Consider the following 24,913-nt stretch of genomic DNA (forward strand, 5'->3'; position numbering starts at 1 on the left):
TCTGATGGCTTTAGGCTTCCTTTATTGTTCTTTTCTAGCTCCCTTAGGTGTTAGGTTAGGTTAGGTTAAGACTTTTCTTGCTTCCTGAGGTAGGCCTGTATTGCTATTAACTTCCCTCTTAGGACTGCTTTTGCCACATCCCAAAGGTTTTGGGCAACTCTTTTCATTTTGCTTCCACATATTTTTTTAGTTTCTTTTCCTAGATGACTCATTCATCGTTTAGTAAGATGTTATTTAACCTCCATTTATTTTTGATCTTTCCAGATTTTTCCTTGTGGTTGAATTCTAGTTTCATAGTGTTGTTTTTAGAAAAGGTGCATGGTATGACTTTAATCTTCTTGTGTTTGTTATGACCTGTTTTGTGGCCTAATATGTGATCTATTCTGGAGAATGCTCCATGTACACTTGAAAGAATGTATATTCTGCTGTTTTAGGATGAAATGTTCTGAATATATCTATTAAGTCCATCTGGTCCAGAGTGTCATTCAAAGCCATTGTTTCTTTGTTGATTTTCTGTTTAGGTGATCTGCCCATTGATGTAATCAGGGTGTTAAAGTACCCTATTATTATTGTTATTATTATCATAGATTAGTTCCTTTATGTTTGTTATTGTCTTATGTATGTGGGTGCTTCCATGTTGGGTGCATAAATGTTTAAAGTTGTTATATCTTTTTGCTGGATTGTCCACTCTATTGTTATATAGTGTCCTTCTTTGTTTAAAAAGTCTTTGTTTTAAAGTCTAGTTTGTCTGATATAAGTATTGCTACTCTGGCTTTCTTTTGACATTGACTTGCATGATAAATATTTCTCCATCCCCTCACTTTCAACCTGCAGGTGTCTTAAGTGAATTTCTTGTAGGCAACATATAGATGGGTCTTTTTTTTTTTTTTAAGTCCATTCTGTCACCCTATGTCTTTTGACTGGAGCATTTAGTCCATTTACATTCACAGTAATTATTGATAGACATGTATTTATTGCCATTTTATTACTTGTTTTGTGGTTGTTTCTGGAGATTTTCCCTGATCCTTTCTTGTTTTTCCCTCCTTCATGGTTTGCTGATTTTCTTTAGTGGTATATTTGGATTTCTTTCTCTTTACTCTTTGCATATTTATTAGTGGTTTTTGATATATGGTTACCAATAGGTTTGTATATAAAATCTGCATATAGCAGTCTATATTAAGTTGATGGTCATTTAGGTTTGAATCCATTCTTTTCTCCTTTCCTTCCCATGTTTTAGGTATATGCTAATGTATTTTACATCCTTTTTTTGTGTGAGTTCGTTGACTGATTTTTTTTTTTTTTTTTTTTTTACAGAAATATTCATTTTTACTGCTTTGTGTTTCCCACCTTTATTGTCACTTTTGGTCTCTCCTTTCCACTCAAAGAGACCTCTTTAATATTTCTTGCAGGGCTGGTTAATGGTCACAAACTCCTTTGGTTTTTGTCTGGGAAACTCTTTATCTCTCCTTCTATTCTGAATTATAGACTTGCTGGAGACAGTATTTTTGGCTGCAGATTTTTTCCATTCAGCACTTTGAATATATCATGCCACTACGTTCTGACTTGCCAAGTTTCTTTTGAAAAATCTCCAGCTAGCCTTATGGGTTTTCCTTTGTAAGTTAATGACTTATTTTGTCTTGCTAATTTTAGGATTTTTTTTTTTATTACTCTATTTTACAAATTTAATTACAATGTATCTTGCTGTGGGCCTGCTTTCATTGATTTTGATGAGAGTTCTCTGTGCCTCCTGGATCTGTATATCTGTTTCTCTACCCAGATGAGGGAAATTTTCAGCTATTTTTTATCAAATAGTCTGCCCCCTTTCTCTTCTTCTTCTGGGACTCCTGGAGTCACTGAATTCCCTAGGTCTATCCTCATTTTGCATAATTTTCTTCTCTTCAGTTTCATTGCTTTCCACTACTGTCTTCTAGGTCATTAATTTGTTCCTCTGCTTCTTCCAGCCTGCTGCTGTTCATTGCATCATGTGTATTCCTAATCTTATTTTTTTTGCACCCTTCATCTCTGATTCTTTTTTAACTCTTATCTCTGTGGCAAGTGTCTCACTGATGTCTTCCATTCTTTTCTCAAGCCCAGTAACTATACTTATAATCGTTGCTTTAAATACTCCATCAGACATGTTACATATATCTGTTTCATTTAGATCTCTGGCTGTGGCCTTATCTTCTCTCATTTGGGATAAATTCCTGCCTTCACATTTTGTCTAAGCCTCTTCCTTCTTCTCTGTGTTAGAAAAGCCAGTTATGTCTCCTGTTTGTGAAAGTAATGGCCTTATGAAGAAGAGGTCATGGAGTGCTCAGAGCCTGGCACTTCAGGGAGTGTCTCTAGTGTGTGCTCTGCTGTTGTGTTCTGGATGCTCTACCCTTCAGGTCAATCGTTGCAGAGGCTCTCTTTACCTACGGTGGGCAGTGTTTGGTCCCTGGCTTGAATGTGGCAAGTTTTAACTAGGAGTGCTCTGGTCTGCTTGTGAAATGAGACCAGTTACTGCCTCCACTGGAACTAAGACACCTGCAAAACTCTTGTTAGGAGACATGGTGTGGGCACAGGTTTGTGCTAGTCTTTTGGGGGAGGGGCCTGCCACAATGGATTGAGATATGCATGACTGAGAAAGGCAGTTCCACTGGAAGGGGGGGGGGGGGACTTAGTGTAAGCAAATTGGGCAGCCACTGTCTGTGTTACACTGCTTCCCATTGGTCGGTGTGTTTATGCTGAGGGGGAGGGAAATGACGCCAGTCAGCTCCTTTGTTCCTGGAGAGGTGTCTCTGTGAACACTGCCTCTTCAGAGATGTGCTCTAAGAAGAGCAAATACTCCCCCGACTGTGTACCCTAGGCACTCTTCAAATCAGTTCCCATGCGGTATGCCCCTGGATTGTTTGCCTGCCTTCCCTCCAGGAGCAGCACAGTGTCTTCCAGCGTCTATCCCAGCCAAGTCCACTGACCTTTAAAACTCCAGGCTTTAAGCCCCACTGGTTGCAAGCACTCATGAAATTCGGCCCCTCTCGTTTTATAAGCCAATGGCCTTGGAGAAATATTCCCCTCATGTATCCGCCTGTGTGCTCTTCTCTCTCATCCTTCTCTGCGGCCACAATTCCCTCTCCTCTGCAGCAGCCACGGTCCATTTCCCCCCTAAACCATACCTCTGCACTTCCTACCTTCTTCAGTGTGTCCTCTTCTCTACCTTTAGTTGTGGAGTTTGTTCTGTCAGTCTTCAGGTCGGTTTCTGGGGTATTTAGGATGACTTGATATTTATCTAATTGTGTTCGTGGGACAAGGTGAGCCTAGGGTCCTCCCAATCTGCCACCATCTTCCTGCTCCCCTTGAAATGCAAATATTCTTAAAATATTAGACTTTGGAAAAAAATATATATATTAGGCTTTTGTTCTGGTAACTTAGAAATTCAAAAGGAACACATGTGTTGAAAGAAGAGATTATGTAATCTTTTACTTCTGTATGTATGTATGTATGTAAGTATGTATGTATTTATAGAGAGCCCATGAGTGGGATAGGGGCAGAGAGAGAATGAGAATCCCATGCAGGTTCTATGCCCAGTGCTGGATCCCATGACCATGACATCATGACCTGAGCTGATACCAAGAATCAGGTGCTCAACTCACTGAGCCACCCAGGCACCCCAACATTATGTTAATCTTTTAAGCTTTAAATTTCTTAACACTCATTATGATGATTTTTTAGTTTTAGAAGACAAGGTTATTATAATAAACTAAAACAATGAAAACATCTAATTCTTGATGAGGACAGATAGGGACAGATTTTACATTAGTTTGAGCAGTGGGGAACAAGAAAAGATTGTTCTCTGCAAATGGTGTGATTTCATTTAAGAAGGTAACAGATCCTTTATCTTAGTATAAATTAGTCAACCCATCCTGTGATGGCCATTACAGCAGCCTCAACGCAAATGAAAAACAGACAGTGGAGAAATTCAGGCTTCCTGGGCCACGTCCTTTATCAGCCTCCCAACCTACCTGTTGCACCTCGTTTCTCAGCTCAGTCTGCGGAGACGCTGGCATCTGACCTTGGTCAGAGCCCAGGCTATATACCTCTGCTCTCACACTGCACACAATCTAGGCTTCTCTTACATCACGGTGCTCTGTGCCTGGCAACATAGGGGACGAAGTAGATGCATCATCCTGAACAGTGTTTTCCAAATGTTTTGACCACAACCCTCAGTTAGAAATGAAGTTATGTTGTGCATATACACTCATAAACAAGTTACACAAAATGATATTCACTGTATGTATGGTATATGTTCATCTTTTCTCTTCTACTCTATTTCAATTTTTTTGAATGCTAGTTTTTATCCACTAAATCAACGTCACAATCCATTATTGGGTCCTGACCTACAGTTTAAAACATAGTGATGCATGACATGTTTTGAGACATGTAGTTATATTTCTTAAGTTAATCAATTTGGAACAGAAAAATTCTTAAAAAAAAAAAAAGTTCGTTTATTTTTGGGGGGAGTGGGGAGGAGATTTGAAAGGGAGAGAGAGGATCCCAAGCAGGCTCTGAACTTTCAACACAGAGCCTGATGCAGGACTCAATCTCATGAACCGTGAGATCATGACCTGAGCTGAAATCAAGAGCTGGATGCTTAACTCTGACTGAGCCACCCAGGCACCCCTGAAACTATAACATTCTAAGAAACAAATATATATTTCAGTAGAAATGTGAAAAAAAAAAATTTCCCTGGCACATACGTGAAGAGTTTGAAAATCGTTCTGAAGAATAAAATAGGTGGACATGTGAGTCACAGTCACCTGGAATGCAGATAAACACAGGGCAACGTCTGTGAGGAAGCCCAAATGAAGAGTGGGAGGAACCTACCGGAACTCAGCCAACCTACCCTGTGGCAATGAGAGACTTGACTATCAATGCTGTGAAGCCATCTCATTTTCCTTTTGCTAAATAAAATGATTAAAAGGGTTCGAAAGAAACTGCAATGTCAAATTCTATCTTCTCCAATCAGATGACAAGAGTAAATCAGCATTTCCTTTGAAAATGTGAGCGCTGACTTTGGTCCTATCCAAAAGAGTTAACTTCAATTAGAAGCAGGGTAAAAACAATCTCACGAAAACATGGTTCAGGGGCGCCCGGGTGGCTCAGTTGGTTGAGCGTCCGACTTTGGCTCAGGTCATGACCTCATGGCTTATGAGTTTGAGCCCCGTGTGGGGCTCTGTGCTGACAGCTCAGAGCCTGGAGCCTGCTTTGGATTCTGTGTCCCTCCCTCGCTCAGGCTCTGTCTCTCTCTCAAGAATAAATAAAACATTAAAAAATTTTAAAAATAAAAATAAAAAAATGAAACATTGTTCAATCTTTTTTTCCCAAACAATTACCTGAATTTTATTAGCCAAGGAAGATCAGCTTGAAGAGAAATAACAAACAAAAGAGACACCTTTAGACTCTTTAAGTACATCATATATTTATAATTTAGCATTTTTAAAAGGCCACTACCCATCAGTCCATTAAATGTACCAATTTACATCACAGGCCCACTTGTCAACTAAGTTAATGTCCATCGTCCTTCGGCTCAGGAGACCGTCCTTTGCATCCCACCGTGGTCTGAAACGGCATCAGAAAGGATGCTGCTCAGTGGTTTATGGTTAACACCTTAAAGGTAAACATGGCTCTGGAGCCAGGTGCCTTTCTGCAAGGAAATTTCCACCTGGCTACGCGGCTCTGCACATCTGTTCTCCTCCTGCCCGGTGACATCGCTGCCATCAACAGCCACACAGAAGAGAAACAAAAGCTCATGAGTGGCTGGGGCTGTGGCAGTCTCTGAGGGGAACGTGCCCCAGTCTAGCTGGGAATGGCTTCGGGAGCCTCTCTCCTGGCGGAGAACTTGCCGTCCAGCGTTTACGGGGTCCTCCGGGATTTGTGACAACTCCCAAGGTCTGTAAGTTCAGAATGTGCTCTCAAGCAGGCAGTGGCATCCACACCCGGTGGGACACACCTCCTGGGTCCGAAACCACTCCATCATGTGGCTGGTGTGCCCACCGTGCCCGCAGGTCAGGCAGAAGTTGGACGAGCCGCGCACCGCCACGTGGCAGATGGCACACTGGAATGTGAAGCCTTTGCAGATGGCACACTGCGTGCCACGGACCTCGCTCCGACAGTGGCTGCAGTACACGCCAAACTCTGCGAACGGGTGGGGATGGCCAGAACAAGAGACACGGTAAGTTAGTTCCGCAGAGGGACACGGCACTGTGAGAACGACGTATTCGCTGGAGGACTCTACGGGATTCTATCACAGCTGTGGTGCTCCCTTTTCTTCAACAGCAGCTCTTCGTCCACAATCTCACTAAGTCTGACAAAGAGAAGCTGCCGTCCCTGCCGGCGGGGTGCAGGTGGACAGCGTGCCAGACGCCTGGTGGCCAGGGGCCTCGGGTGAAAAGCCCAGGAGGTAGCTACGCCTCATTCTCTCCTATGCCAGTGGCTGCACGGGTCTGGCTCGTGGAGGTGGCCACCGATCGTTTGTTGACAGAAGCGAAGGACTCAGTGACACCCAGCAACGGCTGACCAGTCTCACGCCGTCTTCCCTACCTGCCCACCAATGACCAAGTGGCACGAGAGGAGCCGGGTCAGGACACTGCGGTCAGGACCACCTGACAGCTGGCCCCCGGCCTCCCGGAAGAGACCCCGAGGGCCAACCCCCTCACCCGCACATCCTAGTCTACCTCAGGCATGACCCCGAGTCTGGGCGGCCAGTACCGACCTCCCGTCTGCCCGGCCCGCTTCCAGCGGGCCAGCTTGGGAGCAAACCTCCCCACCGGCTGCGCTCTCTCCCGGGACGGTGCCCTCGTCGCCCGGCCCTGCCTGTAGCCTGCCACCTCTGCCAACCTCTGGAGCAAAGGCCACCTTGGTCTCGATTCCTGAAGAGCGCCAGGGCAGGAGCGGCAGGCCCGCGCCCCATTACTGCCTCCAGACCGTCACCTTTCCTCTTGAGGAAAGGCCGTCTGGCTTCGCCACCCTTGTCTCCTCTCCTCCGCTCTCACCTGTGGCACCGTGAACACACCCCCGTTCCCTCAGGACTTCTCTCCTGGTTCTCACTCTTCCTTCAGCCCCGGTTCTTGGCACCATCCCTGGTGCCTTCAAAACCCACCCCCCCGACCCTCCGCCCACCTGGCCTCGCAGGTCCTCACCTGTCATGTACAGCCTTCACCCTTTCTGGCGTCACCTTCCCCCGGGGCCAGTCTGAGTGACGCGAACCAACCTCCCAATCACTTGCTCGCAAGTATCCCCACCTTTCCCTCCACGGTACCGCCCGGCAGAACCTCCGGCCCCGGTGGAGCTGCCGACTCCACGAGCACTAGTGAGGGAAGGCCCACCGTCAAGATGCATTTCCCACTAAATCCACGACAGACTCCCAGGGCGGGGGGCGGGCTGGAGGGGGGGCTTCTCTGCCATTCCCCAGACGGCACTTCCGGCCTCCGCAGCAGCCCGCGCACTCCTCGCACACACCCTGCTCCCCTCACCTGCCGGCCTCCCCTCTGCCTTGAGAAGAGAGAAGCCTTCCTCTCCAGCCACCAAACCTTTGCATCTCCCTACCTGTTCCTCTACTCCTTCTACCTCCTACAACACAGGAAGGAGCCTTCCTTTCGCCAGAGCCAGGTCCCTCTGCTTCGTGACTGCGGGTGGTCACAAAAATGTACCACTAAAGACTTCTAAAATACATGGTAACTAAGGAAAGATTTTATGATAGTCCTGGTTCAGGTCAATCCTGAGACAAATGAGAGTGGTTTGGTGATCTTGGTTAAAAACAGCCATGTCTTGTCCCTCTAAGCCTGACTGTTTATGTCAGGTAAGACTTTGGTTTATGTTCTTGTGAAAAGCCTAATTAGTTTAAATTTCTTATATTTCCTTTAGTAGTTTCATTGGTTTGATAAGATTCAACCTTTAAAGATTATGAGAATGCAAAAAGTGCATGTTCAACATAGTGAATTATAGTATGGCTTTAAAAAAAAAAGGTTGTTCTTGGGGCGCCTGGGTGGCTCAGTCGGTTAAGCGTCCAACTCTTGATTTGGGCTCAGGTCATGATCTCGCAGTTTCATGAGTTTGAGCCCCACGTCAGGCTTGCTGACCCTGCAAGCCTGCTTGGGATGCTCTCTCTCCCTCTCTCCCTCTCTCTACGCTCCCCTGCTTGTGCTCTCTGTCTCTGTTAAAATAAATAAATAAACTTAAAAAAGTTATTAAAAAATAAAATAATAAGACACAAAATAAAAAAGCGTTGTTCTTTGACATTTGAGATAACTGTGTATGTAAACTTAATTATCCTCCATACCTATCCGGGTAAAATTACTAAAATGTCATCTCCCTGAAAAACTCAATATGTCATCGGTAACTGTGTTTCTTCACAGTAAGTCAGTTTAAGTATAATTTCTAAAAATCCTTATTAAGGCTCTGAACTAACATTTCATTTAGTTAATTAATGAATCATTTGTGGGGGGGTGGATGTGAACAATTTCTAAGTGGATACAAATTCACAAAGAAAATACAGAAACACTATGTCACTAAGTGTAGTTTTAGTATTTCTCTCTTAACTCTTACTGTTACGCATGATGGACCGGCCATTACTGAGAAGGGTGTGCACACATCTGGGCCATGCTGGTGGGGTTCGTGCTAAGTGTCACCACATTTGGATATGCAAAGGGCTGTAGACTTTGTTTGTGATCGGGAAGCTGTCAGGTATCTTTCATAGGAATACTGACAAACCTGGGGATCTCAGGGAAGGAAGCATACAACCACAGGTGTAGGCTTTGCAGGGGAAACGTGGCGGAGGTGAAATGGATCATTCTTGGTTCCTAAGAGACAAACTAATAAGGACAATAAAAACATGTCTGGCACATAAACGATGAAATTACGATTTCCGAGGCTCTATGAAACCCTCAGGCAGAAGCCAGTTCCTGAGGCTTAGTGTCATATGGCCCCTCACAGGGAAGAGTTGTGTCACGAACATCAATTACACAAGTGTAAATAAAACCAGCCAAAAAAATAAGACGCTAAATTAATAAATGGAAGTCAAATAAAATAAGACATAAATTAATTAATAAGCTAAATAAAAATCACTGAACAAAATTGAGGTGGGCAGATGCACGCCTCTGGCGCAAGATTTGGGAGGCGGGGCTGAAAAAGCAAAGCAAACACCTTGCTCTGCCACCATTGTGACGAGGCACCACACGCCATAGTGGAAAACAACAAAATCAAAACCCATCTTATGATGGAGATGGCTTTTCAAAAGAATATTCTGCCCAGCAGTACTCCTTCAAAACAGATGAAGCTTTGACCTCTTTCTATAAATCTAACTCCCTAAATGAAAACAATCTTATTCCTAAAATTCACTGCTGATATCGGATGACCCTTGCCGACGTGATTAGCCCAAGAGGAAAGTGCTGGTTTTCCAGCAATTTGGAGCCTAACTGTACGTAGCCCTGGTGACCTTGTAGCATTTTTCTCTCAATATCTGTTTGCTATATGTGAACAGTCCAATTCTTCCAAATAATAAAAATGAAAATATTTAAATGCTTTTGTCTGTGAGTCTGTTTTCATAACCCCCTCTCTCTGAAATCTTGCAGTGCTCTTTGTAAAGGTATTAGAACATATTATTCATTCTTCAAGATCATCTAAGTCTTTGTGAGTTCCTGTTTTACTTCTCTGATTGGATTATAGGCTTCTTGTTAACCCCCGCCCATCCCCACCAAACCACCCCCTGGATTTCCTTGTACGGCCAACAGAACCTGGCATGATGCTTCTCATGGTGGATGTCAGTATGAGTGCAATATACCAGTTACCTGTCTCTGTGACTCACAGATTTTCCTGAAAACTAATTCTACAAGACAAACTGCTCTAGGCCTGCAATCCTCTCTCTGATAAACTTTCATGCATTTATATGCTCTGAAAAATATATTACCCAAATAGCATTTTGCATCTTTGCATTTCCTCAAGTACATACACCAAAATAATCCGTATTAAAATAATCCTTCAATATGCAGATCTATGTATTACTCTGGTTTGTTTTTTAGATTTTAAGTAATTTCTACACCCAACATGGGGCTTGAACTCACAACCCTGAGATCAAGAGTCACATGCTCCGCCAAATGAGCCAGCCAGGTGCGCCCTGTTTGGGTTTTTTAATTGAAACTAATTACACACAACTTAAAGAGTCAAATAATGCTATACATCTTATTAACAAAACCAACATTCCCTTCTACCTCCCTTGCCCCTCACTCTCAGGAGGAAAACCTTCCAACTCATTTAACTTTTTCTTCTGTTTCTACCTTCCTATTCTCAAACACCACATTTATGAAGCCAATTCTTAACTTCCACACTGAAGCATTACCTCAACTTTCACCTGGCAGCTTCTTCCACTCCTCAATCCCACCATCCACTCATATACCCCGTCCCACCATCTACCTAGGTGAACATGAATCAAGCCGAGCCACATAACCATGATGACTTTTCCTTTCCTGCACATTTGGTTTTTCTCAGAGTTAGTAACTGTCTTGTTGTTTTCATTTGCTTAGTTGGCTTAGCGTAATTCACCTGCGAACCCTCTATCAAATATCTGAATCTCTATAAATATATCGGACACTGAAATCCATTAGATATTTTTCTAACTTTCTCTTCTTGGAGACAATGCTCCTGAAGCTCCAAACTGGATCTGTCTCTGGGTTGGCCTCGTGGATCTCCCTTTAACATCATCCCGACTCCCTGCTTTCTTAGACTGAATCTCCTTCTTGGAGAGGGTGAAGGTTTACTTTCACACGTGACTGATAATTTGGGTAGAATTCCAGGTGAGAAACCATTTTCTGGAGAATTCTGAAGGCACTGATGCATTCATTGTCCTCTCCTTTCCAGTATCTAGTTCACTGCTCCTGAGAAGTGCGGTGCCATCCGTTTTCCTTAACCTGCTTTGCCTCTCTGGAAGCTCCCAGGGTTTGCTCTTTATCCTGGGTCTTTCTTCATTCACTACACTAAGTGCTTGGTGAGCCCTTTCTTTTTTTATATTAAAAAAAAAATTTTTTTTTAACGTTTATTTATTTTTAAGACAGAGAGAGACAGAGCAGGAATGGGGGAGGGTCAGACAGAGAGGGAGACACAGAATGTGAAACAGACTCCAGGCTCTGAGCTGTCAGCACAGAGCCCGACACAGGGGCTGGAACTCACAGACTGCGAGATCATGACCTGGGCCGAAGTCGGATGCTTAACCGACTGAGCCACCCAGGCGCCCCACTGGTGGGCCCTTTCAATGTGGAAAGGTGTCTGCCTTCTCTGGAGAACGAATATTTCCGATTTTCTATAGTGCTAGAAAAAGGGTAATAACCTGCTCTGCAAACTAGGGGCAGGGGTCTGCCTAAAAAGGCCATCAAACAATACTGTGCTTACTCTTACCTTCATGCCACTTTCAGAGGAACTGGGCATAACTAAATCCTGAGCCATCGTTGGGGCAGGTGGTTCTGTGACGTGTGTTACTGTTTTTCCACCTGTCTGTTCAGGCCCCGTAAAATCAGCTACCACTAACCTATCTGCCTCCCTGACCCCAAATGCTATTGCCAACACTGTTCCCCATACATGGTTATGCCTTTTCAGGAAAGCTCTGGATAGATGCTCTGGGGCATCTGGGGGAGAGAGGAAATCCATGTGTGTTCAAACCACCCTCTCTGGCAGTCTTCCACGTCACCCTTTAAAACCTATCTCTTCTCTTGGCTCCTTTCAGGTCACGGTCTTGCTTTTCCTCAAAACTCACCGGTGTCTCATTCTAAGTTTGTTTCTGCTTCTTCCTCTAGACGCCAGTGCAAGGGCTGGTTTCTCTCACGGCCCGGAGCGGGTGAGCACTCGCTCTCCCTGTATTCTTCCCCCTGCCCCACCGGGCCTCCCCCCTCCCCACCCCCAGGCCCAGGGCAAGGTACCCACTATCACAGCTTCAGGACCGCCTACATGACGGAGGTTCCCAGACTCCTAGTTCTAGCCCCAGGCTCCCCTTTGAGCTCCAGACACACATCTGGCCACATATGGGACTGAACGGTCTGGCATCTCATACACATCCCCTGCCCCTAACAGGGCTCCTAATTTTCTGTCTTAATTTGGGCACCACCACCTACCCAGTTGCTCGAGCTAGAAACCCAGAAATTACCTAATAAGCTCTGTCTCTTCCCCGCAATCCGACATCCAATTTGTTAGCGTATTATGGTAAGTCTCCCTCTAAAATGTATTTTTAATCCCTCTCTCTCTACCTCTATTGACAGAGCCTGACATTAGACCGGAGATCTCCCTCTGACTATCCTAACAGCCTTCAGACTTTCACCCCTGCCCTCCTCCAATCCTTTCTTCGTTTAACAGCCAGTGATTCTCTTAAAATAAAAATGAGAGCATGTCACTTACCTCTTAATACCTCGGACGCTTACCACTGGACTCAGAATACAAGCCCAACGCTGTACCCTGACTTGCAAGTCCCTGATTATCCTACAATCTGACCTGGTACCCCTCCTCTTGCTCATTGTGTTCTAGCCACTGCCGTCCTTCACTTGTTTATGTCTACTGCTCTCCTCACGGATGGCTCCTTCTCACCCCTCAGACCTCAGCCCCTCAGAAAGGCCTTCCAAGTCCACTGCAACACCTTACCTAAAATTCTCCCTCCCTGCACCAACATCCTTTTTGTTTGCTCATAAACACGGATCACCACTTATAACTACTTAATTTTGCTCCCCGCTTGTCTGTGAACTCCAGAAGGGGAAGAATGTGCTTGATATACAACAGGGGAATATATGGATAAGTACCCCTCGTTCAAACCACTATCTGAGTACCACACACAGAACTACTACTATTTAGAACAGAAATTTACGCTTGTCATGAAAGGCAGGGGTTTTTGGCAGCTTGAAAGTGAGAAGCTAAAACACTTCACTCCAAGTCTTACGTTACAGACAAACTAAATTATGGGACCTTTCAGACAGTGACAGGAAAAGAAAGAAATTGATATTCACCGATCCCTTTGTGAGGATCAGGAGGACAGGAGACAAACTTCAGCACCTCAGCTCGTTTCTCTCTCAGCCCCCAGCGATAGAGGATTTCTCCATAGCATTTCTTAAAGTCATCAAATTGCTGGGTATTGGCAGGGTCCAGAAGCCTGGATAAAACTCAAAAGATTTCCTGTCAGTTCCTTTAAGAAAAAACAAGCTCGATACCAAATGAACTCAATATGCCTTTCTTAAGGCAAGAGTCCTAATTTTGGAGAATCTAGGCATTATGAAATTGCAGCTCTCGCCCGGGAAGGTCGTTACCTTTTATTTTTATCATGCTGGTCACGTTCTCGCTCACGAGGATCACTGTAGGTAAGACTCCCAAAGCGGATTTCTTCTGGAGAAGACTCTCCCCAAGGTGAAGATACATGTTCTGCCTCCCTTCCCGCTGAAGAAAATCAAATGGGAAGGAAAAAGGGAAATCAGAGAAGGCATGGAAAGGGCCTGAACACCCTCATAATGCAGAATGCGCCCAATTTAGTCCCTGGAAGATGCTGAGAAATATAACTGAACAGAACTCTTTCTCAGCCTTGCCTTTTTGTCTAGGTATTTACTGTTCAGGTGACCAGATAATTAAGTTACACATAATGTTCAAGCAGCAAATTATGGTGTAGTGATACGGAACATTGGATAAAGCAGTCATGACTCATAAAGACTTTTTAAATGACATGAGAAAATGCTCATGATCCAATTAAAAACAGAACGCATAATCATATATATAAAATGACCCCACCCCCCTCACCCCCCCCACATACACACACACACATATACAGATTGGGAAAAAACGTTCTGGAATATTAACAGACATTGTTTCTAGGTGGAGGTTCAGTGGTGATTATTTTCTTCTCTAATACTTTTTGTTTTTCTTCACTGGGCAGGTATCACTTTTATAATCCAGAAAATTAAGATAATTTTTATGTATTTACTTAAATAGGCTTCATGCCCAGCATGGAGCCAATGCAGGGATTGAACTCACAACCCCGAGATGAAGACCTGAAGTGAGATCAAGAGTCGGGTGCTTAATTGACCAAGCCACCCAGGTAACCTCAAGAAAACTAAGATGATTTTTAAAAAGAAATTGCAAAAATCCGTAAACCACAAATACACTTATTCATTAAATAGGTCTTTATGGCCAGCCAGAATCAGTCTCATCTTTACTTCTCCACGTTGAAAGCAGTGCATTGGAAGAGGCGGATAACAGAAGTGGCAGATGATGGGGGCAGGCGGGGGGGGGGGGGGGGGGGGGAGGGTGCCATGAAGGAGAAAGGATGAGGGTTGGGTTTACAGGGTGAGCACAAAGAAGTCCCACTGTCAGTTTCGCAAAGTTCTACGTTGAAAAGCAACCCAGCAAGGCACACAGGCATACCGGAAACTAGCCTGTTCAAACATGAAAGCCCAGGCCTTGCTGACTACAGCATCCCCATCATAGGAAATTGGAATAGAAATGAGAAACAAGGAAAAAATGGAGCATATCCATCAACCGAAGTTTACACATCAACGACTCACACACAGCTTCAGAGCACTAGAAATCCAGTGTGGCCAAGTCAGCTCCATACCAACCTATGTTCCAGCCACCAGTGTTGAGCCCTGGGTCCGACATGCTGGAGCAGGAGCCCGAGGAAGTAAAGCTAGGCTGAAGGACAGACAGGCGCGGCGTCAGAACACGCTGCCCTGTGAATGCTTCCCTCTCGGAGAAGTCAGACACAGAGCAGAAGGCCACAAGCTTACATATCGGCTGTGGGACACCACGAGGTTAGAGGACCGGCCGGGAAAGGGTCCGAAGGGGTTTGGTATTCCCTGAGGCCGAGACTGGGCTTCAAACACACTGCACAACATGGCCAGTGTCTGGACGTCCCGGAGTCGGCAGTAATGAGCCAACCTGGAGGAAGATGACAGAAAAAAAGTCAAGAGAAGAGACAGAGGAAGGGTAACTGTCACAGTTTATGGCAGGTTGCTGCCATAGGGATGAGAGGGAAGGTTCTTAATTCTGCCTCACAAACCCCTGTCGGGAACCAGGGTTTTCTACAGATCTAGCTGCTTGATTAGAATCTGGCTAAATTTGTTTTGGAAAAGAATATATCCAAGTATTACAAATGACCCGGGTAACCCATTCAAAAGTTTCTGGTTGGCATCCAGGCATGGCTCAGACTTGAATGTAGCTTCTCCAAGAACTAAGGGGACTAAACTAACATCTGAATGAGGCCACGCATGTGCTCTCAGTCTCTCCAACTCCAAGAAGAATCCCACTGCTTTCTGGGGGTCTCTACACACTTCACTCGTGGAACCAAAAGCTGCATGTAGGTGCTCAGAACACTGTACAACCACCACTGTATGGCGAGCTGGTGACAGACTCAAAGGTGGAATTATGAGCATGAGCTATTAAATAAGAACAACAAGGAATATTTTTACCTTTTAGGTACTCACATCCTCTTTGCTCCTTTTAGGACTACTATGCTAGGATGTGAGGTAGGGATCGGGGCAACGTGGCCTTTGTGATAGAATGATATTGATACTTTCCTACCAAGTAATGTCTAACGTTTCTTAAGGTGTTTTCACACTATCTTATTTGAGCCTTCTGTGATGTGGACAGAACAACTGTTATCATCCCTGCATGACCATGAGGCAATTGAAGCTTGAGGACAGGTCCGAGGTCTGGCCTCAACAAGTAAGTAAAGAAATCCTCCACCAGAGGAATTAGAGCTTCTCTGTCTTTCTATCCAGACCTGAGCCAAACTGTTATGAAGGTTCAAGTGGTTTTATCTGGTAAATCATTTCCCACATTGTATTTCCAGCTTGCCACATCCCAATGCAACAATCAAACACAAATTCAGTGTTGCCATAAATTGCCTGATAGGGTGAAAACATCATTGCCCTTGGAAAATGTGTAAGCCAATGTGGCATTAGAGTCTCCGCTCTTGGGGGCAAAGCTCTACAGCACCCAAGATATTTACCATCTGAAGAGTTCAAATTCTTCTGTTCAGACTGATGTTACTTATAGACTAAAGCATAAATCTCTAAAGGACGCATGAGTCTCCAATCTTTGTCATAAATGACAAAAACTGTATAGTTCCTTCTGTTAATAAGAAGTTAGTTCTGCACAGAAATTATTACAGCACTAACGGGAATAATCTCACTTCTTCCTCCCGTTCTTCAGACTTCTTCGATGATAACACTGAAAAGTGTGTACAGACCTAAAATTTACATCACTCGTTTCCTCCCTTTTAGCTCTCTAAACCTACAAGGATTCCAGCAGCTGTCGCCCGAATGGATGTCGAGCCCAGGGCGTTTCCAAATCTGGGTCAGACTTCGGGCCAAGGCAAAGATCTGTAGCGACTGTAGCCAGCGACCAAACCTGGACAGATCAAAGAGAAACATTCAAAGTCAGACTGGGGACGAGAGGACCAGGAAGCATGAAAGAACCCCACCTATCCTAAAGCCTTGCTGCTCTGAGGGCAGTAAAACCTGGGAATATCAGGCCCCATTCCAGACATACTGACTCAAAATTTGCATTTTAACAAGATGCTCAGGGGACTGCACCGCTCAAGAAACACTAATCTTAAAAACTTCTATCAAGCAGGATCACTTGGGTGGCCCAGTCATTTAAGTCAGACACTTGATTTTAGCTCAGGTCTTGATCTCATGGTTTGTGGGTGTTCCTGAGTGTTTCTGAGTTTGGGCCCCACGTCAGGCTCAGTAGTGCCAGCTTGGAGCCTGCTTGGGATTCTCTGGCTCCCTCGCTCTCTGCCCCTCCCCCACTCGTGCACAAGCACACGCACATGCTCTCTCTCTCTCTCTCTCTCGCTCGCTCTCAAAAATAAATAAATAAATAAATATTTTAAAAGCCTTTTATTAAGTATACTTCAGAGGAATGACACTGTGCAGTAACTTCAATGGGTTGTCTATTTAACCACGAACTCATGTGACTTCTGCTGCTGCTTCATTAGTGAACAGGCAGAGGTGACAAAATAGAATTCTGTATCACACTGCAGATCTGTCCTTTGCCCAAGTAACAGGAAGCTATGTTGCTCTCATTACAAAAGTTTCAGTATACTCACAAAGCTAAAGAAAAAGAGGCCAGGACAAAATAGACTTGGTTGTCTTTTTGTTGACATCAAATCTGAGGAACATCACCAAACCTGAAATCTCACAGGGCTTGGGGTCATCAAGCCGAAACGAATGTCCATTAAGTGTCTATTAAATCCAAGATATAGCACATGCTTAATATTAAGAGCCTCCTTAAGAGGCATACTACTTTTGGGAAATCTTTCTTCTTAGTAGCAATACATCATTGTACGACCAGGGACTGGAAAACCCTGTACTAGACTCTGAGAAACCTGAAAGGAAGGAAATTTAGACTTTGATCAAAGAGTCTATAAGAAAAAAGAAGCAAATAAAAATACTGGAAAACAGGTAGAGAAATACATCAGATAACGTAATAAAGCAATTAAATTAGCCCTTTCACGAAGATGGCACCGAAAGTGAAAAAAGAAGCCTCTGCCCCTCCCAAAGCTGAAGCCAAAGCAAAGGCTTTGAAGGCCAAGAAGGCAGTGCTGAAAGGCGTCCACAGTCACGAAAGAAGATCCGCACATCACCTACATTCCTATGGCCCAAGACACTGTGCCTCCAAAGGCAGCCCAAATATCCTCGAAAGAGCACCCCGAGGAGAAACAAGCCTGACACAAACAAGCTATGCCACCATCAAGTTCCCACCCCACCCCCACCCCGGCTACCAGCATCAGCCATGAAGAAAATAGGAGACAACAACACACTTGTGTTCATTGTGGATGTCAAGACCAACAAGCAGCGGTCAAACAGGCTGTGAAGAAGCTCTAGGACAGTGATGTGGCCAAGGTCAACACTCTGATCAGCCCCGACGGAGAAGAGAAAGCATATGTTTGGCTCCCGACTATGATGCTTTGGATGTTGCCAACAAAATTGGGATTGCCAACGAAAGTGAGTTCAGCTGGCTAAATCTAAATTTTTTCACCAAAATAAATAAATAAATAATAAATTAAGTGGTACCAGTGTACTTAATGCACACAAGTACTGATTCAGGCAAGAAACCTGAGGTTGGTTAAGCATCTGACTTTGGCTCAGGTCGAGGAAATTGAGGCTCAGAAAGATTAGGTGGCTACCCCGGATCACACAACAAAAAAAGTGAGAGCCTAGGTTTAAACCGGGTCTGTCTGAACCCAAGGGAAGGGTCTTTCAAGTTCATGCAGACTAGCCTGACCTTCCAAATCAACTCCCAGAAAAATACTGAAAACTTCCACAAAATAAAACAAAACAAAAATACCTTAGGAAGTAGTTTTTTCGCAGAGAATTATTTTTCACAACACGAACCGTGGGTGTGCCTTAGGACTGACTGCATCTGCTAACCTCACCAATCCTATGATGCAATTAACCTTCCGGTTTTCATTTGACAAAGACACACAGAGGCTGAGCGAGTCCGAAACACTTTACCCAGGGCTATCCCATGAGGAGCAGAGTTGGACCTTCACCTCCCGGGATAAATTCCACAATGTTTCTACTACTTTCTTGTGCCTTTTTAGCGTACACAGACCCGGAGATGGCTAAGTCCTTAGAGAAGCAGATTCAATCTAGGACCCTCAACCTCACTTAAAAGGGTTTGGGGGGTGGAGACCGGACAGTGTTTATGAGAAGACAAAAGGAAATCTTAAGGATTTTTTAATCAGATAAAAATCATGGGAAGGCCTTAGCTCTGGGCCAGTGGGAGAGTTATGAGGGAAAAACTGAGCTGAGAGGGGTTTCACTGCCCAATCACATGCTCACACTACAGAATAAAGGGCACAGGAGAGACAGAGCGGACTAGTGGCTGCCCAGGCCTGGGTGGGGAAGAGGGGACTGACAGGAGACAGCCAAGTAGGGTGGTTTATGGCAGTGTTCTAGTTCTTTTTTTTTTTCAAAATTTTTTCTTTAATGTTTATTTATTTTTGAAAGAGAGAGAGAGAGTGGGGGAGGGGCAGAGAAAGGAGGACAGAGGATTTGAAGTGGGTTCTGTGCTGACAGCAAAGAGCCCCCCCGATATGGGGCTCAAACTCAAGAAACCATGAGATCGTGACCTGAGCCAAAGTCGGACCTTAACCGACTAAGCCACCCAGGCGCCCCTACGGCAGTGTTCTAAAACCCTTGTGATCATGGTTGCAAAACTGTGAATATACTAAAAGCCACTGAACGGTACGTTTTAAATGAGTGAATCACATGATATATGGACTATATCTCGATAACGCTATTAAGAAAAATAGGAGCAGCCCGCTTTAATATACTGATGTGTTTCTGCAAGGATGAAGGGAATTAACATTTTTGCTCGATTACATCATATTTTATTTTACGTCGTATTTTAAAACGGAAACCTGTTTCCACCTAAAGGAATGCTTTGGCAAACTTTTTATGAAACAAAGCATTTTTAAAAGTATAAAAACCTAGGGGCGCCTGGGTGGCGCAGTCGGTTAAGCGTCCGACTTCAGCCAGGTCACGATCTCGCGGTCCGTGAGTTCGAGCCCCGCGTCGGGCTCTGGGCTGATGGCTCAGAGCCTGGAGCCTGTTTCTGATTCTGTGTCTCCCTCTCTCTCTGCCCCTCCCCCGTTCATGCTCTGTCTCTCTCTGTCCCCCAAAAAATAAATAAACGTTGAATAAATAAATAAATAAATAAATAAATAAATAAATAAATATTAAAAGTATAAAAACCTAAACAAAACGGAATTAAGGGCGCAAATGGCAAGGGTATAGATAACCACATTTAGATGTGTAACAATCACCATGGTACCAGAACAGAAAAGAAATGTAATAAAAAATTCTCAGTATGTGAGCTTTAGGATCTTCTCAACTAAGCACTAATGAGAAAAATACCCAAAGGATTTAAAAAGCTGCTCTTGCCCTGATGTTTATCAAAGAAAAGGGGAGAGGGATTACAAAATAGGACGCCCCGCTTGAAATGTCATTAAACCACAACCATACAGTGACAACAACCTGCTCAAAAAGGAAAATCCAGACTGCCATCAGAAGGGATGCACGATACCTGGACAAGGTCCTTCCTTCCCACGAGCAAGGCCGAAGTGGCATTCTTCTGACATGTTTCTTGAATATCATTCACATTCAATCTGAAATTTAAAAAAAGAGTTAAGAAGTTTTTTTTTAGTCTAACTTCCTGAACCAATTACCCCTGGACTAACAGACAGACACAAAGGTGCCTCTTTAGTTGTCACCCAAAATGTCTTATCTGTGTGGGCCTTCCGCTTCTCCCTTGCTACATGATATGGAGAAAAAGCTTACCTACAGCTCATATGAGGCCGTGGGTTCCCGCCTGGGGAAGGTGAAATTGCTCGCCTCTCTAAAGTCAGGACAGGAGGACAGCCTCAAATGTCAATTTGGCAACCAGCCCTTCTATGGATTTCCCAGGCTTGAGGATTGAATAAAAATGGATTTAAATACGTGTAACACCGAGGTTTCTAACACAAAGGGGGGTGTGCTGTGTATATGTTACAAAATAAACACTTTTTGCTATGTATGCAGGTTCGAGAAAAAGGGCAGCCACAGGCCAGCCTCTGTATGCCTGCTACTAGCCTCCCAACTCTCTTCAAGCAAAATGGCCCTGCTTTTAACTGTTTTACATACTGGCACAGAAAGCAGAATTCTGAGGCCGTTCCCAAGATTTCGGTCTCCTGCTCTACACATCTTCTATAATATCCTGTGCCTTTAATCGTGTGTGAGACCAGTGAAGGTTGATGGGCTATGACACCCAAGATTAGGTTATTAATCAGTCCACTTTGAATGCGTCAAAAGGGAGATTATCTTAGGTGGGCCTGACCTAATCAGGTGAGACCTTAGAAAGAAGGTGAGGCGTCCTCTCCTGGTCTCAGAGAAGATGAAAACCATCAAGTTCTATGGCTTCAAGGAACTGAATTCTGCTAACCACGTGAATGAACTTGGAAGAGGTCTCTGAATATTGGATAAGACCACCACCTGGCCACCTCCAGATTCCAGCCTAGTGAGATCTGAGCAAGGACCTAGCTAGGCCATGCTCAGACTCCTGACCCATAGAAACTGAGACAATAAATGTATGTTGTTTGAAGCCGCTAAGTTTCTGGTACCTCCTCATGCAGCAATAGAAAGCTGGTACACCAGTCTTCTAAAACTGCTTTTGAAGAAAGGGTTCCGATACTTAAAAACAAGCAAACGAACACAACTTTGATTGTGATGACTGTGTGATAAGCAGGGTGAACTTACATGTACAGTTCTCCCAGTGACTTGTGAACAGGAAGAAGGCACGCAGTGTCCTGGATGATAACCTTCCCAGCAGCCTTGATGGGTCGATTGCCGGAGTCCGATCCCTCACGCTTGCTTTTCCATCTCCTGGATTTCTGGGGGAGATGACGAGATATAACTAATAGGAACTTGGACGAATGGAAACCTACGGTTGCAGAGCACATCAGAGTTGGGTCATTGGTTATTTGCAGAGGCTTTGCATTACATCATGCCCACAATTATATGAATCAGCATCTGTAGGAAATAAAAGGATGGCAAAGGGCATTGAGCTCTTGGTCCAAAATCCTAACAGGAAAATAAGCACCCTACCGCAATGCTACATACATTCTGCAGGTGCCCAAAAACAGACGCCTTGAATTTAGAATTAAAAAAAAAAACAAACAAAAAAACCCCCAAAAAACAAGAAGAAGAAAGAAAGAAAGAAAGAAAGAAAGAAAGAAAGAACGAACGAATGAACAGCAGGTAAATAAGTTAGTAAAGACCACAAAAATGTGGGGGAAGAGCAACTTTCAAGGTTGGGATCAGCCTTAGATTCAAAGTTCTTGCTTGAAACTAACCAAAGGTTTTCTTCTTCTCAGACAGCTTTAACAGGATTTGCTGAGAATGTAATTCACACACAGAGGTGTGGGCTCTGCAAACCTTAATCTGTGGCAGGCAGACAGAGAAACATAGCAGCTCAAGAGAATTACCAGGTTTTTCCTAGCAGATTTGAATTATTTCTAAAAGTGATCATTTTAGAATGTCAAAAATAGCTGAGCAGAGGGACCTGAGTAATGGATGTGGATGATCATGAGCAACTGTCCTGTCTCCCCAGAGCCTCACCTACAAAGGAGCCTGCATGTGGGAAACGAGAGATGTCCTGGAAAAGGAGAATTATCAGTGTAGCCTCATCTGGTACATTCAAAATGACAACCAGCCAAGGGAGCAATATTCTATTTTATTTTATTGTTGAAGTTAAAAAAGGGGGACACCAGAGTGACTCAACTCAGGGGGGAAGTGACATACTTATTAATTAACAAAGTTGCTAGCGAAAGAGTCTGCAAACGAGTCAGAAAACCAAGGTGTGCTGGTCTTATTACGGCACGGCTGGCTCACCGTGACCCTGGCTGAGCTACTCACTGGCTGTGAGTTTAGTCTCATGTCGCTTTCTGTGCTCACTGGTAACTGTCTTAGGATGAGCTCCATTCCAATCTTGCAAGATTAATAAGGGCACAATGAAAAGGTGAGAGTGCGCACTGAAAACGTGCAATTAAAAAACACGCAATGATTATGAACGTCTATAAGCCCACAGGAATTTAGATTAAATCATTACTTAGATTACTCACAAATAATTCATTTTCCACAAGTGATTTTTATACAATCACTCTTCCATTCCTTAGTCACGGTCTGCATTTAGTTGCTTCTGACCAGTGATGTCCCCGCTAATCCCCAAAGGTGCCCAATGCAGGTAACTTCCTATTGGCTCAGTAAGTGTACGGAACCTCTTAGATCTAGGACACCTGGACTTGGTTCACGGCAGGTAAACGAAGTTTAGCTGAAGTCTCTGAATTATTTATCGTAATTTGTAAATATATATGGCTACATTATCAATTTGGGACCTTAAGCCATTTGATCGTTGGAAGTAATTTAGTTACCATGTGTTCTTTATTCGTACACATTGCTATTACCAATACATCAGGAAGCCTCATCGATTACTGCAGAGCAGCCCTTCAGTTCTCTACCAGCCCTGGCTATTTTCTAAAGAATTATGTATATATTCATGAAAACACTAGTCTTTTAGCCACAAATAACATGATGTGGATGCAAGTAAGGGGAGAAGGTGCTAAAGAGCAAACAACCTGTCAGCATGGGCTGGAGGCAGGCAGTGTTAACTGACACAAGACGGAGGGCGTCACACATGCAGGAGATACTTTGATGGGACCGGTTTTAGGGAGGGCGATTTCGTGTACATCTACAGGGCAGTGACGGGAACAGCACAGTGTGGTTAACTGAACAGGGAGGGTGTAAGTACACCGACTTTTTCATCCAGGTTTCCAGGAGTTTAAAAATCCCAGGAAACAACACCCGAGGAGGTCTCCCATAATTGGTCATCTCAGATGAGACTGAGGGGACTGGGTTGAAAAAGTAGGAAAGAAATAAAAGAAAAGACCTACAGTAAGAAGATTCCACCTGGAATGGAATATGATCCACCTCACGGGTTTTCTGGGTTGGGGGGGAGGCTTCTCAAATACTGTTCCAGGCAGACACTCTGGCTCCTTATTACAAAGAGAAAACGAGCAGCACTTGGACAGGTGAGCACCTCAGTGTAGCTCCATTTAACTCAACAGTGGAAAGAAAAGGAGGCCTCGCGAGGGACGGGGTCTACTAGCTCTCAGACCACACTGCAAACCTCAATTTCTGGCCTTTGGAAGCGAACCTAATGAAAGCAAAACACTAAGGTCCGTGTGCCCAAACGGGTTCCTCTGCATGCAGCCTAGCTCATTTAAACATGTTCTTCCTCGTGGACTTGAGTTATTTCTGAAAGCGATCACTTTGGAATGTCAAGAATACTTGAGCACAGGGACCCGGATGATGGACGTGGAAACTCATGAGCAAGTGTCCTATTTTCCCCACAGCCTTAACTCCAAACGGCTGTGGAGGAGCCAGGACACGGGCAGTGAGAGATGCCCCTTGACACAGTCCAGGCGTGTAAATGTTTGACACAGGATTGAAAGATGTGTCTGTCATTACGAACATCAGCTGCTGCTTGGGGCCGTTCACCCTCTGCGAGTGTGGACGTCACACGGCTCTCCGGCAGAGCGGGCGTTGCCTCCACCTCACAAACGAGGATGTGAGGCCATGCAGAGCTGGGATTTGAACACAGGCCGTCAGGCTGCTAAGCCCATACCTGTTAACTCGTTTTTGAGCGCAGGATTGCGGATTAAAAAAGAAAAAAAAAAAAAAAAAGCCCTAAGCGGAAGCTACCTGTTAATACGTAAGCAGTGTGGTCCATTTTTAAATGGAATCACTTCTGCATGTGAGGAGATCAACATCTGACTGCAGTGAGGCCTCCCCGACACACAGCCTCTACGATTACTTCTCATTTCACTTCTCCGCCAAGTACCATGAGCACGTTCCGCTGAGCCAGAGCAGCACGTTGAACACTGGCCGAGACACGCGGCGGCCAAAGCTACTGGCTTCACGTGGAGCACACCAGGCTCGGGCCCAGATGCTGTATTTCAGGCCAGGCTCCAGAGCCGCAGCCTCAGTCTGTTTAGTCTCCTTTTGGGATGCGTTAAGGGCGGGCACGTTCAGAGAGAAGAGAAGTGAGTCCAAAGAGATGCTTTGCCCCTGCCCGTCTGCCGTCCCTGGTTATAGAGACTGGCGGAAACAAACCCATGGGAGTCATCAACAAGTACTGGGAGAAAAGGAAAAGACAGTGGTCTTGGACCACTTGCTGCCATTATCCTTCACTGAATTATAGGAATCACAGTCTGTATTTCCTGGAACTTCCTTGTCAACTTCTGGAGACACCAGGCTTCTAGGTGTTTCTCTGATGTAGAGATGACGTTTTGTGGAAACTCACGAAGCTGCCTTTG

The 24,913-nt window shown here is 44.6% G+C and overlaps 1 protein-coding gene across 6 annotated transcripts in view; it reads right to left on the reverse strand.

Moving 5' to 3' along the window:
• Positions 1-5,432: 5,432 nt before the first annotated feature.
• The window catches only part of WDR59 (WD repeat domain 59), an 89,753-nt gene continuing 70,272 nt past the window's right edge, over positions 5,433-24,913 (reverse strand). For 4 of the 6 annotated variants that reach the window (XM_045443541.1, XM_045443542.1, XM_045443545.1 and 1 more), the window contains 8 exons: positions 21,297-21,430; positions 20,089-20,170; positions 16,289-16,401; positions 14,778-14,928; positions 14,610-14,682; positions 13,311-13,437; positions 13,014-13,156; positions 5,433-6,174 (listed from right to left, as the gene is read on the reverse strand). In XM_045443541.1, the coding sequence (XP_045299497.1) occupies positions 5,939-6,174; positions 13,014-13,156; positions 13,311-13,437; positions 14,610-14,682; positions 14,778-14,928; positions 16,289-16,401; positions 20,089-20,170; positions 21,297-21,430 (1,059 nt within the window). In that variant the 3' untranslated portion in view covers positions 5,433-5,938. Of the gene's footprint in view, positions 6,580-13,013; positions 13,157-13,310; positions 13,438-14,609; positions 14,683-14,777; positions 14,929-16,288; positions 16,402-20,088; positions 20,171-21,296; positions 21,431-24,913 lie in introns of all 6 variants that reach the window. The other 2 variants (XM_045443546.1, XM_045443543.1) reach the window with 2 other exon arrangements.

This window comes from Leopardus geoffroyi, chromosome E2, assembly GCF_018350155.1.
Source record: "Leopardus geoffroyi isolate Oge1 chromosome E2, O.geoffroyi_Oge1_pat1.0, whole genome shotgun sequence".
NCBI lineage: Eukaryota > Metazoa > Chordata > Mammalia > Carnivora > Felidae > Leopardus > Leopardus geoffroyi.